The 15,315-nt window shown below is 31.8% G+C and overlaps 1 protein-coding gene across 1 annotated transcript in view; it reads right to left on the bottom strand.

The window, feature by feature from the left end:
• The window catches only part of LOC127701675 (uncharacterized), a 150,061-nt gene extending 140,606 nt beyond the window's left edge, over positions 1-9,455 (bottom strand). Inside the window, exon 1 of the mRNA XM_052205672.1 lies at positions 9,116-9,455. Coding sequence (XP_052061632.1) covers positions 9,116-9,266 — 151 coding nt within the window. The 5' untranslated portion in view covers positions 9,267-9,455. The remainder of the gene's footprint in view (positions 1-9,115) is intronic.
• Positions 9,456-15,315: the final 5,860 nt, after the last annotated feature.

Here is a 15,315-nt window from a genome sequence, read left to right as displayed (position 1 = left end):
TAACTCTTTATTTATTACCACTTTGCATGTAGGCACACTTCTGTAACAAAATATACTCTTATATAACTAAAATAAAGCGACAAAGTTAAAATTTATTGTTTTTTAACTACTCTTATAACAAAATATATATTTACTTGATCATGGCGGGCAGAAGTGTTTTATTTGAAAACTTTCAATTTGTTATACGGGTTGACACGAAACACATAAATATTCATATAAATTAGACCTGTATCGCTGAACTGATGTTTTTGTTTCAAAATTCTTAACTTGACACCTTTGTTTTGTGTGGGACACCTGAGAAATTTTCCAGAACATTCGATTTATATAATCCGGAAATTCAGCTCCGTGAAATTTGATAGAGTTAGAGTTCTCTATTTTATATTTTCTCTCAAAATTAGGTCATTGTATATCATCAGCTGGACATTTTATCATTTCTTTTGGATATTCTGCATCAAAGAAAAGGCAAATTAGAATGCTTTTTCATATGTTTTCAGTCAGATTTAAATATGAGAACTGGAACCTTACGCGAGGAGAAATTCTCACTATAGAAGGACATTACACGGATGAGGGGTCTGTAGAAGCTAAACTTTAGTCTTAGACTTAGGGAACAGTCATTATTTATCAGCTGACGGGGTCGGTTAAATTTTTTCACATTAAAAAGTTTTGTTGGCACACTTTATGAACCGCATAATAACCCCCCTAACCACATAGCTTCAAAAGTTTGACCTCCCCAAAAAAAATCCCTATCGATTGTGAGGAGAAATTCTCACTATATAGTAGGAGATTGCCCAGATTCAAGATGAGGGGTCTTTAGAAGCTAAACTTAGTATATGTGTTTGAGAAAGACAAAGGTACAGAGGTAGTACATGTGTAAAGCAAAATATTGTCCTATAAAATGTTGTCCCTCAAGACAATATTTCATGACTATGTATCATGAAATATTGTCCTCATCTATGAAAAATTGTCCAGAGAAGGACAAATTTTCATTGTGAAATCTTGTCTGTAAATAGACAATATTTCATAGATGAATACTATGAAATTTTGTCCTGTAAAAGGGAGGTTATATTTTGTGTGTATTGAGACAATATTTCATAGACGGATTGTCATGAAATTTTGTCTCATGAAGGGGAGGTTATTAGCATATATCATGCTGGATAATGATATCATTAAAGTGTTTTATTTGATTGATAATAACAAATTAACACAAATTTACATTCCAGTTACTCCTGTACTTCCAAAATGCTGTCAATCTAGTATTAATACTAATACTATAAGTACATTCAACTTTGAACATAAATAAGTGATTGTCAGTACATAATTACGTATATTCATACAATATGCAGTACAACAGAACAGATGTTAGACAATTCTTTAATCTATTAACCATTTATAAAGTATCTATGCACATTTAAAACTAGATTATGTTAAAATAAATATTAGTTTGAAATATAAAATGCTTACTTTACAAAATAATTTCAGTTATAAATCTAACAAGAGGCTGTCAGAGTGACAGCAAACCGGATTTTCCTGCAGAGGTAGAACCCTGAACAGTTGAGCAAGTATGGACATTACATTTAAGCTTAAAACAGCTATGAATTTGGATTGTGATTGAATATTTGACACAGCATAGGTTTGTGACAGAAAATGAATGTGGTCAAAGAATTGAAAAATTTGAAATTGGACATTTATCTATTATGGTCCAATATCCAAAATCTAAGTACATTGTTAGAATCAGCATATCAAAGAACCCCAAGAATTCAATTTTTGATGAAATACTTATTAATTACACCATTCCTGTTCAAAGGGAAATAACTCTAAATAAACAAGAGACCAAATGTCATAGAAATTACTTATTTATTACACAATTTCTGTTCAAAGGGAAATAACTCAAAATTTTATAATAATAAAACACTTCGCTGAGCACAGCCTCATCAACCGCAGAGGCCGAAACCCTGAACAGTTGGGGCAAATTTGGACACAATATTCAAGCTTGATTCTGTCTGAATTTGGATTGTGATCAAATTTTTGACATAATAAAGGTTTCTGACACAAAACAAATGTGGTCATAGATCTTAAAAATCTATTGCGCAATACTGTGCAATTGAAGATTTCTTCTTGAAACTTTTCAAAAAATTTGAAATTTGAAAAATTTTGAAAAAAAAAATCCCCCCAATTTTTTGGAACCCCCCCCTCCTTTAATTTGGAGCAATAACCCCCAAACTCTATCCCAGCCTTCCCTTTGAAGTATGGAACCTTGTAGTCCAATTTTAGAGAGATCCATACACTTAAACACAAGTTATTGTCAGGAAACAAGAAAAATGCTTGTTTTTGGCCCCTTTTTGACCCCTTATTCTTGCATGTTTGGGGCAATTACCCTGAAACTAAATCCCAGCCTTCCCTTTGTATTATGGAACCTAGTGGTACAATGTCAGTGAGATCCATACACTTACACACAAGTTATTGTCTGGAAACTACAAAAATGCTTCTTTTTGGCCCCTAATTCCTAAATTGTAGGTACCAAAACCCCAAAAATCAATCCCAAACTTCCTTTTGTTGTATTGAACCTTCTTATAAAATTTCATAGAGATCCATTCACTAAAACTAAAGTTATCATCCTGAAACCAGATGTGTCTTCGGACGACGACTACGACATCATACCATTATATGAACCCAAAAAAATTTTTGCGGTCGTATAAAAATCACTTTTGCTACTGAAAAGTCTACAACTCAACAAAGAGAACAGCTAAATTCATGAAAATTGAACTTGACCTTCAATTAGTCACAGGAAACAACATATCTAAATTTTAAACAAAACAACAACAAAAGTAACAAGAGGCTGTCATGGAAAATTGGTGGCTGAATATTGTCTTAATTATTTCTGAATTATATCTGAAAATCGTCTGAATATGTCTGAATGTTGTATTTGTGTCTATTTCTGAATATTTACTGAATTTCGGACTATTCAGCCAGTATTCAGAAACAGAAATATTCTGAAACTAAGAAATATTCAGAAAATTTATGGTTTAAATGATAAATTATTTAAGAAATATTCAGCCATTTTTTAAGACATATTCAGCAATATTCAGAGAGAGACAGCAAACCGGATTTTCCTGAAGAGGTCGAACCCAGAACAGTTGAGCAAGTATGGACACAACATTTAAGCTTAAAACAGCTCTGAATTTGTTAGTTAAACCATTTCTGTTCAAATGGAAATAACTCAAACTTTATTTCCATGAACCAATAATGTAAATCTAAAATTAAATATGATTTAACCATAGACTCTAAAATTAGATATGATGTAAAGAGATATGATGTTATATTTATTTTTAAATTATAATCAAATATAATTAATAGTTTTCTAATAAATCTGTCACTCCAATTATAATTGGGTGATTGCATTGACAATTACCAGATGTGTGTTATCTTATCACTTAGTGTAATCAAACTTTATATATATAGTTGATAGTTCCCAATATTTTTTCTTTCATTTGTAACATATACTAATATAGATCTGCAACTTCTCTTATCTTAATTTTTAACAACACAACAAAACAATTATATACATATATCACTCAGAAAATTAGTTTTTACAGAATAACAAACACACCATAAAATTGTTCAAACAATTTACCAAAGAAAAGAAAAATTAATAATGAAACCCATACTTGCAAATCTGAAGGGTTATTTCCCTTTCAACAGAACTATGGTTTAACATAGTACTCTAACATTACATATATAATTATTTGTAATGTAATAAACTTCAAAATGTCTATCTCTTAAAAACCTATAAAACTTATCTGTAATTATTTTCAAAGTGTCTAATAATGAACAGAAAATTTCAAACTTCATTTATACAGTCCTACTAGTAAATTTCAGACTTTATTATATATACAGTCCTACAAATCTCATCAGGAAACAGAAAATTTTCAAATAAATCTGTCACTCCAATTATTATCATATGCTAAGATATTTCCCAGATCTAATTAATAATGAAAATCATACTTGCAAATCTGAAGGTTTATTTCCCTTTGAACAGAACTATGGTTTAACATAGTACTCTAACATTACATATATAATAATTATATAGTAATGTAATTAACTTCAAAATGTCTAATAATATAGCTTATAATCATCACCATTCAGAAAATAGAAAATTTTCAAATAAAACTGTCACTCCAATTATAATTGTGAGATAAGACATTTACCATAATGATTAAAAGAGAAAAATATTTAAAAATACCACTTTTGGATATTAAAAATGGCAATAACTCAAAAAGGAGAAATACTACAATAGTGAAAATTGAACTTGACCTTCATTTAGTCATGAGAAACAACATTTCTAAATTTGAAAACAAGAGTGCACACGCTGAAATGTCCCGCCTTCTTTACTAATCATTGATATTATGTTGATAGTCCTAAATATAAAGCTTTATTACAACTGTCACATAAACTTAACATATTAACCAAGTAAACTAAACATTGACCAATGAACCATGAAAATGAGGTCAAGGTCAGATGAACCATGCTAGGCAGGCATGTACAGCTAGCAATTCTTCTATACAACAAATTTAGTTGACCTATTGCTTATAGTTTAAGAAAAACAGACCAAAACACAAAAACTTAACACTGAGCAATGAACCTTGAAAATGAGGTCAAGGTAAAAAAAACCTGCTTGACTGACAAATAGATCATAAAATATTTCCATACACCAAATAAAGTTGAACTATTACATATATAGTATTAGAAAAAAAGACCAAAACTCAAAAACTTAACTTTGACCACTGAACCATGAAAATGAGGTCAAGGTCAGATGACACCTGCCAGCTAGACATGTACACCTTACAATCATTCCATACACCAAATATAGTAGACCTATTGCATACAGTATAAGAATAAAATGCTCCGCAGGGCGCAGCTTGATACGACCGCAGAGGTCGAACCCTGAAGTTGGGGCAAGTATGGACACAACATTCAAGCTTGATACAGCTCTGAATTTGGATTGTGATTAAAAATTTGACACAGCATAGGTTTCTGACACAGAATGAATGTGGTCTAAGAACTTAAAAATTTTAAATTGGACATTCACCTATTATGGTCCAATATCCAAAATCTAAATACATGGTTAGATTAAGCCTATTGCAGATTGCTGGCTGTGTAGCTTTGATGTAGTATCAATGTACACTAATTGCCTGATTAATGAATTATTATCGGCAGTTAGAATTTCGAATGATCAGTTTGATAAATCAGATTACAAAATCAAATGCCCACCTACGGATGATTTAATCTATCTCCTCAGATCAATTTTAGAGAACAACATTTTTGATTTTAAAGGACAGCTTTATAAGCAAAAAATAGGCGCCGTGATAGCAGTGCCAAGCCCGGAAATCTGTGATATACTCATGAATAAACTTATGAAAGAAATTCTTTCTAATCTAAGTTTGAACATAAAAAAAATAGAACTATGAATAGTTCTAACATATATGTCTTATTTTTAGCAGAGGCTGTTCCTTGAATGTAAATATAGTGGTCCAAACATAAAATATAATTGATAATTTTGTCCTCCCTTTTTTCTACATGTTGAAAAAGGAGAGTGATTTGGTAAAAATCATACTTTTATGTAAAAACATGGATCAACACGAGCAATTTATGTATCTCCCAGCTAGACAACTTGCTAAGCTGGTTATAAATTGCATTTCAAGTGAGATTTTGGAATTCCTATATAAGTATACACCAATTTCTTTTGAAAGAAATGATACACTAAAAAACCCAATTAAACATGAACAGTCACTAGATAATTTAACCAAAAGCTATATTCACACTATAAACCAGTCATAATATACATGTTTCGTTAGTTTCAGTCTTAGATAATTCAAAAATTTAAACTTCAGGTAAAGTCTTAACTGTATGCATGCTAAATTACCAAAAAAGGCTGAAATACCTTATTGTAGCAATTTGAGGGCTGTAATTTGACACCAAAATAATTCTCACATAAAAAAATTAATGTAACATGATTATTAACAACAAATGTGAACAATATTCATTGTAATGGGTATGATTTCTAAAATTTGAATTTCACACGCCTTTCAGTAATAGGTATAAAACCACTAATTCATAGCACCATTGCTTTCTATGTTAAATTCTGCAATTTCAAGTATTAATGGCAAACGTGCCCTCCTATTATAATTTCATATACTTGTTTATTATTCAAAAGAAATTTTCAACAAGGGTTTTACAGTGATCCCAAGTCCCCAAGCTTTCATTTGGTACCAAAACTACCCAAATAGTTCACCTATTGACAAAAATACAGCTATGCATAGGAACTATTTTGTTTAAAATATGTACTACTTTCTTGTATGTTCTTTCCGACCGGGCCCGAATTAGTGGTTCTATACCTATTGTGGTATGGAACCATGTGCTAAAATTTCACAGAGATCCATACACTTATACTCAACTTATTGTCTGTGAACCAAAATGTCTTTAAACCACACTTCTTAGGACGACAAATGTCTTCGAATGACAACGCAGATATCACCATAACATAATACGAAACGTAAAAATTTTGCTGTCATATAAAAATATAATTTTCTATATAATATACAAGTATTGGTTAAACAGATCTCTAAGTTATTGCATGTTATGACAAAAAGTACCATTTTTCATTCAATAAAGAATGACAAAAGTAACAAGAGGCTGTCAGAGTGACAGCAAACCGGATTTTCCTACAGAGGTCGAACCCTGAACAGTTGAGCAAGTATGGACACTACATTTAAGCTTAAAACAGCTCTGAATTAGGATTGTGATTGAATATTTGACACAGCATAGGTTTGTGACACAAAATGAATGTGGTTTAAGAACTGAAATACTTGAAATTGGACATTTAAATACCTATTATGGTCCAATATCAAAAATCTAAGTACATATTAGAATCAGCATATCAAAGAACACCAAGAATTCAATTTTTGATGAAATCAGACAAAAATTTAATTTAAGACCCTTTGGACCTCAATGTGGACCAATTTGATAAAGGAGCCGACAATCCAAAATCTCTCAATACATGGTTAGATTCAGCATTTCAAAGAACCCATAATTTTATTTTTTTTTTGAATCAAACAAAGTTTAATTTTGGACCCTGATTTCGACCAACTTGAAAACTGGGCCCAAAAATCTAATATTTAAATACAGGTTTAGATTCAGCATTTGAAAGAACCCTATATATATATTTAATTTATGTTGAAATGAAACACAGGTTAATTTTATCCATAATATTTTCTGTGCAAAAGGAAATAACTCAAACTGGATAAATAGTTCTCTAAAATAAGATATGATGCAATTTTTCAAATTATTATCAATAATATAATAACAACAACCAGTGATGACTAAGTTCTCTAAAATTAGATATGATTTAACACTCAAACATTGTTAGAATCAGCATATCAAAGAACCAAAGAATTTTTTATTTCATATCATTTGTTTTATTGTCCCATACAAGAATATATATAGTTTACAAGTTCTCAAACAGGAGGGGGTGGGGGTGACCCCAGGGGACTCGCCTTTTATTTCATATGATTTGTTTTATTGTCCCATACAAGAATATATATAGTTTCAGGGTGTGGATCTTGACCGTTTACAAGTTTTCAAAAAGAAAGGGTGTGGGGGTGACCCCCATGGACTTCCCCTATATTTCATTTGATTTGTGTTATTGTCCCATACAAGAATATATATGGTTTAGGGGTGGGGATCTGGACCGTTTACAAGTTCTTAAACAGGAGGGGTGGGGGTGACCCCAGGGGACTCGCCTTATATTTCATTTGATTTGTTTTATTGTCCCGTACAAGAAGATATATGGTTTCAGGGTGGGGATCTTGACCTTTTACACGTTTTCAAAAAGAAGGGGGTGGGGGTGAACCCGGGGACTCCCCAAATATTTCATTTGATTTGTTTTTTTTTGTCCCATACAAGAATATATATGGTTTAGGAGTAGGGATCTCAACCGTTTACAAGATAAAAGCACATTATCAAATTGAAGGGGGTAGGGGCAAGAATATATATGATTAATGGACACTTAATTATCTACAAAATGTCTAATAATGAACAGTAAATTCCAAACTTCATTTATACAGTCCTACTAGTAATGTTCAAACTTTATATATACAGTCCTACAGATCTTATCAAAAAACAGAAAATTTTCAAATAAATCTGTCACTCCAATGATTATCATATGCTAAAATATTTCCAAGATCTAATTAATAATGAAAATAAATCATTATCATATGCTAAAATATTTCTAATATCTAATTGAACAGAACTATGGTTGTTTAACATAGTACTCTAACATAATTAATAATGTAATAATCTTCAAAATGTCTAATGATATAGCTTATAATCATTACCACTTAGGAAATAGATAATTTTCAAATAAATCTGTCACTCAAATTTTTATTCTGAGACAAGACAAATCATAACATGATAACAAGAGTAAAATATTTTAAAATTCTACTTTTGGATATTAAAAATGGCGATAACTCACAAAGGAGATATACTAAAATCTTGAAAATTGAACAAGACCTTCATTAAGTCCCAGGAAACAACATATTTAAATTTGAAAAAAATTTGTTAAAGCGTTTTCATGTTATTGTGCTGACACTGTTTGGCAGCCGCCCGTAGATCTGCCCAGCCGCCCACCGTACATCACCATTTCAATAACCGATATTTCCTTCGAAAATCCGGTTAAAAATTGTCAATATTGAACTTGACATATGAATTTCAGCATCAACATATTAAATTTTCAAAAGCATTGTTCGAACAATTTATAAGTCAATGCACGGAAACAACTGTAGCTGCCCCCAGCACAAACAGCTGAATGTCTAAATGTCCATCCCACTGCCATTCACACCTAAATTAATAACTCAATTTCCAAAGGAAAACCTGGATAAAAATTTATTACCTCCTTGCAAAATTACAGATCTAGAGGGTGTACATTCCTTAAATTCCTGTGCCCAAAAAAGAAGAGTTCATAATGAAAATTTCATAAATGAATTGATGAATGGAGGAGAAAAAAAACTGAACTTCATAGAATTTTTTTAAATATTTAGTTATTATCAACCAAGATACTTACTGGCAGATTCTAATACAATAGAGTATTGTACTTCTATAAAGTTTCCACTTTTAAGTGTTACAGTATAATTAGCAAAGTCCTCTACTTTCACTTCACGTATGGTCAGTGTAATATTATAACCATCCAGTTGTACTTCCTTCCCATGAATCATATCCTTAACAATAGTAGGAGAACTTGATGTTTCATATTTTGCTGAATTTTGTGTTATTGGTGTTCCATCACGAGACCATATAAAACTGTTGAATTTTGGAATACTATACACATTAACATATATATCAACTGCTTTATCGATTTCACCAAACTGTTTTACCTTGTCAATGGTGTCAGAAGTAAACACTGGCTGAGCTGAAACAATACATGGACATTTGTATTAGTGAAAAGTTTAAGAATAAAACATGTCTATAGCTCAGTACGCAGACTGTGCAAGCTGTACCAAAGTTACCCAGTATGACACAAGAGGATGAAGAGCAAACACTAGTTTCTTCCTTCTGGAGCACCTCAGATCATCCCAGGTTTTTGGTGGGGTTTCTCAGTCTTGTTAAGTTTTCTATGTTGTGTTTTGTAGACTGTTGCTTGTCTTGTGGTTGTTTTATGTTTTTTGGATTTGAGTTGTCAGTTTGTCTTAATTTATGAGTTTGAATATCCCTTTGGTATCTTCTGCCTCTCTCTTACAAATGAGTATAGGCATCAAGCCAAAGAACTAGATGATGGTACAACCTGAATCCCTCACCTGGCAAAAATATGTCATTTTGATATTTATTTTTACCATTACTGAACACAAGATTGTTCTGATGTCTGATGGTATATCTGGGACTTGCTTTGCCTTGGATGTCAGAAAGAAGTAAATATAGAAAACTAGGAAATTGCCTACACTTAGGGCAGTAAGTTACTGTCTGGATATCATAAAAGATCTATTTTCAAACAGATGAACTATACATCATTACTGGGGTATAAGGATGTCAGAGTGCAATATTCACAGAAAACATGGAAATTGCTGGCACAGGCTTAGGGCAGCCAGTTTCCGTCTTGATATCATAAAAGATACACTTTCAAACAGATGAGCAATAAAACATTTTCCTCCATTAAGATGAACCTGTTATTTATCTACTTCTGTCCTGTAGCACAAATAAAAGGAAAGCTGCCGATTTCAGCCATGTTGATTTATTTGAGGATCTAATTTTGCTGGTAATTTTTTGTACAGTTTCTCTTTTTCTACTGAAGTTTCCATAAAAAAAAACTGTTTACACAGACATGTCTGGCCTGTCAGCATAAAATTCAGAAAAAGACAATCCGATGGACAGCAACATTGCTAATTAATTCAAAGTCGCTGGACCAACTAGTGGGAAGGGCCTCGCAATGATTGACAAACTGAGATGTACAGACAGCAATTTAATTTTATATAAAATATTGACTATTGTAGGTAGTTCCTATCAAACTAACTTATGCAGAAAACCTAACATTGAAAATGGCTAATTAAATCAAAGTCACTGGATCATGGCCTAGGGGGCAGGGCCTCAAAATTGTTGTCAAACTGATATGTACTGATAGTAATGCAACTTCATACAAAATATCATTGATCTATTACAAGTAGTTCCTATCAATCTAACTTAAGCAGAAAACTTAACAATTGTTGACGCCGTCACCGCAGCCGTCGCCAGAAAAGCAATCCCTATGTCTCGCTTTCCGTGCAGGCGAGTAAAAAACCAACACAAAAATGGTAAAGAAACTAATTAAAAGGTAACAAATACTATAAGGAGTTGACTGCATGATGATTTTGGCCATGTTGACATTAAAGTAGAACTTATCCTGCAGCTATATCATTCAGAACCAATTTTGTAGATTCCATTTTGTTGATCCTTTTTGCCTATTTATAGTTTCTCCCTGTCAACTATTCTATCTTGCAAATACACAAACTAGAGGCTCATAAAAGCCTGATCAGCTCATCTTGCATTAAATATGCCATTTAGATATTTATTTTCAACTATATTGCAATCAGTTATGTTTGATTATTTGTAGATTTTATCTAGCTAATCATTTTGGTGATTTCTCTTTATCTATAATAACTTCTAATAAAATGCTCAGCAGGGCACAACTTGATATGACTGCCGTTGTCAAACCCTGAACAGTTGGGGCAAGTATGGACAGAACATGAATTTGAATTGTGATTAAATATTTGACACGTACAGCATAGGTTTCTGACACAGAATGAATGTGGTCTAAGAACTTAAAAATTTGTGAAATTGGGACTTTTACCTATTATGGTCCAATGTCTGAAATCTAAATACATAGTTAGATTCAGCATATCAATGAACCCAAAGAATTCAATTTTTGATGAAATCAAACAAAGTTTAATTTTGGACGCTTTGGACCATAGTGTCGACCAATTTGATAAAAGAGCCCAAAATCCAAAATCTAAATACACGGTTAGATTCAGCATATCGAAGACCACCATATATATCAAATGTTTGTTCAAACGATGTTTTATTTTGAACCCAGATTTAGACCAACTTGAAAACTGATCCCAAATCAAAAATCTAAATACATTTTTAGAATCATCATATCAAAGAACCTCAAGAATACAATTTTTGTTAAAATCAAACCAAATTTAATTTTGGAACCTTTTGACCCTAATGTGGATGAAATTTGAAAACTGGGCCCCTGATCAAATCTATATACACTGTTAGATTCGGCATATCTAAGAACCCCAAGACAAAGGTCAAACCCTGAACAGTTGGGACAAGTATGGACACTACATTCAAGCTTGATACAGTTCTGAATTTGGATTGTATTTAAATTATTTATCAAGTTTTTGGTGTTTTAATATATATATATATATATATATTGCTACAAGTGTGGTACAGATGGATATGTATAGGGGTTGATGTTTATTTGACATTGTTAAACTGTTACCATATAAAAATTAATATTGATGATTTAGCAATTTTAGAAATGTATGATGTAGTGGAAATAAAATGCAGAATAAAATTATATCTAAGTTAAAAGGATAATAGACTTTTATTATAATGAACTGAAGATTTTTTTATTTTTTTTGAAAAATAGGATAATAATAACAAAAATTAATCCCAACCTTGCTTTTGAAGTATGGAACCTTGTGGTAGAGATCAATACACTTTTAATCAAGTTATTGTCTGGAAACCAAATGTCTTTGGACGACGACAACATCATACCATCATACGACTAAAAAAATTTTGGGGTCATATAAAAAGCAAAAACAAGTTTTAAAGAATGTTATTTAAGAGCAATTCATTTTGTTAAATTGAAGATCTCATCTTGCTAGTTATGTTTGCTTCTTAAAGTTTCTCTCTGTCTTTTTTAGTTTGAGAGATAATAATTGCAAACTAGAAGCTCTAAAGATCCTGTGTCATCCACCTCTATCTTTGTGCATATTCAACAATGGCCACTTGCAGTTCCCTAGAAAAATATGACAAAAATTTCATGCATGGTCTTTATGTGTTAAAATATATAAGCAATTGCGCAACAGGAGGTTGGTGAGCAATGAATCTGAAAAACAGTACACAGTACAGAATGTTGACATGAAGACTGATAAAATATTTCAGGAAGCTCCGACTTGGTAGTTCTCTATGAAAATGTGAAGAAAAATTTCATACATGGCTTATAGGTGTTAAATATTGGAATGAATAAGTATTAGGTAAACAAGAAGTTGATGATCGATGAATCTGAAACCCCATCACATGGTTTAGTATGTTCAAATGAAGGTTGATAACAAATGTCCGGCAGCTCTGATTTGTAGTTCCAGAGAAAAATGCAATAAAAATTTCATGGGACGGACAGATAGACAGAGGTTAAACAGTATACCCTCGCTCTGAAGGAGTTGACTGACAATTTATACCATTTTGACTTATTTGTCATTTTGTCCTGCAAGATTACAGTTTCTTTTTATCTTTTACAGTTTTCATGATAAATAGCTAAAATAATAGGTAAATAAATGTGGATAGTGTCCACATGTGGACACAGATGATGCCCCCGCTTGCATATCATATAGTTATAAAGGGACATAACTGAAGAACGGTAAAAGTGACACTACCCAAATTTGAACTTGATCTGAGTTTTGTGGTAATAAGCATTGTGTGTAAGTCTCATAACATTTGGTTGAGGCTAACTTAAGTAGAGAACAGAAACTAAAAATTCAGCAATTTTATGTTTATAAAGGGACATAACTCAAGAATGGTAAAAGTGTCGCCACCAAATTTCGTACTTAATCTGTATTATGTAGTAATAAGCATTGTGTATAAGCTTCATAACATTTGGTTGAGGTAAACTAAAGTTAGAAAACGGAAACAAAAAATTTGTACTTGATCTTAGTTTTGTGGTAATGAATATTGTGTATAGGTTTCATAATGTTTGGTTGGGGCAAACTTAAGTTTCAGAATGGAAACTAAAAATTTTGCAATCTTTCGATTTATAAAGGGGCATAACTCAATAATGGTTAAAGTGACACTACCAGGGGTTTTTCTGGGTATTTTGGGAAAAAGGACCCTGGCCAGTTTGGAGAATTTATTTTACGCGATTTTCAATGAAATTGGGAAAACAACAAATATACCAGATGTGAGTTTTAGTGTGTTTAGTTCACTAAAAAATATCCTTTTTTGTGAAAATAGAGTAAGAAACTACATGATTGCTATTTACAATTTTATTTTCTGTTCTTTTTTGTTTTTAAACTTAACAACACAAGACACTCAAGTTTATTTTAGTATCAAAATATTGTAGTTCTTAAAGCACACATGTGATAAAAATTTACCGCCTTTTTTTATCTTCATAGACAGTAACAGCTAACATGGTTAATATAATAAATAATTCAGGGACAGAAATAAGATGTAGTTTAACTGGCCAAGCAGGCTAACACTTTTTTAAATTCACTTGCTCTTCCAGATTTTTACTGGCCCTTCAAAATTTTATCAGATTTTGACATGAAAATTTGTGAACTATTAATTTTGAGTTTCTGCATAAAATATTTCCTGTTTCTTTCTTTTTCATATACCTTTTGGTTTTCAATTCTAGTGTTTATATTTCATAGCTATATTTAGTCACCTGCCTGGATTTTTTGTTTTTATTTATGTATTGTTTTTTATCGGCAAACCCGGAATTACCCTTATCAGCTCCCGGAATCTAATCTGGTATATATTGTATTGTCTACATTTCTGGTTTATGGCAGCCATTGTTTGTCAATGTTGTTGTTTTCAGTCAAATATGTTTTTACTCGGATTTATACATTACTTGTTTGCGATTTTCTGCATAAAGCTAGTGGTTGAACAAAATGAATATCTCTGTCATGAATAATAAAGATGAAAATGAATTTTGATATCGTTTGGGAATTTTTCTCCCAAAATTGGGAAAAAATGTCGGGGTTTTGCCATTGGGAATGGGTCCGAATACCGGACCCTGTGGAATGCTAGAAAAATCCATGACTACCCAAATTCAACTTGATCTGTGTTTTATCAGTGGAAGTCAAAATTAAACATTGCATTGTATAAAGCATTGATTGTAGCTGATTCAACTATAATCAGGGACAAAGGAAGATAACTCCAATTCTAAAAATTACTTGATATTTAGAAGAAAATAAAAATTTTGCAATTTTTCCATTTATAAAGGAACATAATTCTAGAACGGTTACAGTGACGCCACCAAAATTCAAACTTGATCTGTGTTTTGTGGTAATAAGCATTGTGTATAAGTTTCGTAACATTTGGTTAAGGCAAACTTAAGTTAGAGAACGGAAACAAAAAATTTTGCAATTTTTCCATTTATAAAGGAGCATAACTCTAGAATGGTTTAAGTGACGCCATCAAAATTCAAACTTGATCTGTGTTTTGTGGTAATAAGCATTGTGTATAAGTTTCATAAAATTTGGTTGAGGCAAACTCAAGTTAGAGAACGGAAACCAATTTTGGGACGTACTTTCGTACATACGTACGTACAGACGGACAAGGGTAAAACTTAATGCCCCCACCGCTACAGCTACTGTGCTATTGCGCAATACTGTGCTATTGTGCAATACTGTGCTATTGTGCAATACTGTGCTGAAGCGCAATACTGTGCAATTGAAGATTTCTTGTTATTACGCAATACTGTGCAATTGAAGATTTCTTCTTGAAGCTTTTCAAAAAATTTTAAATTTAAAAAAAAAACAAGAAATGATTGTAACAGGATGCTGTTACGAA

The sequence above is a fragment of the Mytilus californianus genome, unplaced genomic scaffold (genome assembly GCF_021869535.1).
Source record: "Mytilus californianus isolate M0D057914Y unplaced genomic scaffold, xbMytCali1.0.p SCAF_5, whole genome shotgun sequence".
NCBI classification, from domain to species: Eukaryota; Metazoa; Mollusca; class Bivalvia; order Mytilida; family Mytilidae; genus Mytilus; species Mytilus californianus.
Note: the sequence above shows the minus strand (reverse complement) of the source record. Positions and strands in the feature narration are given on the sequence as shown.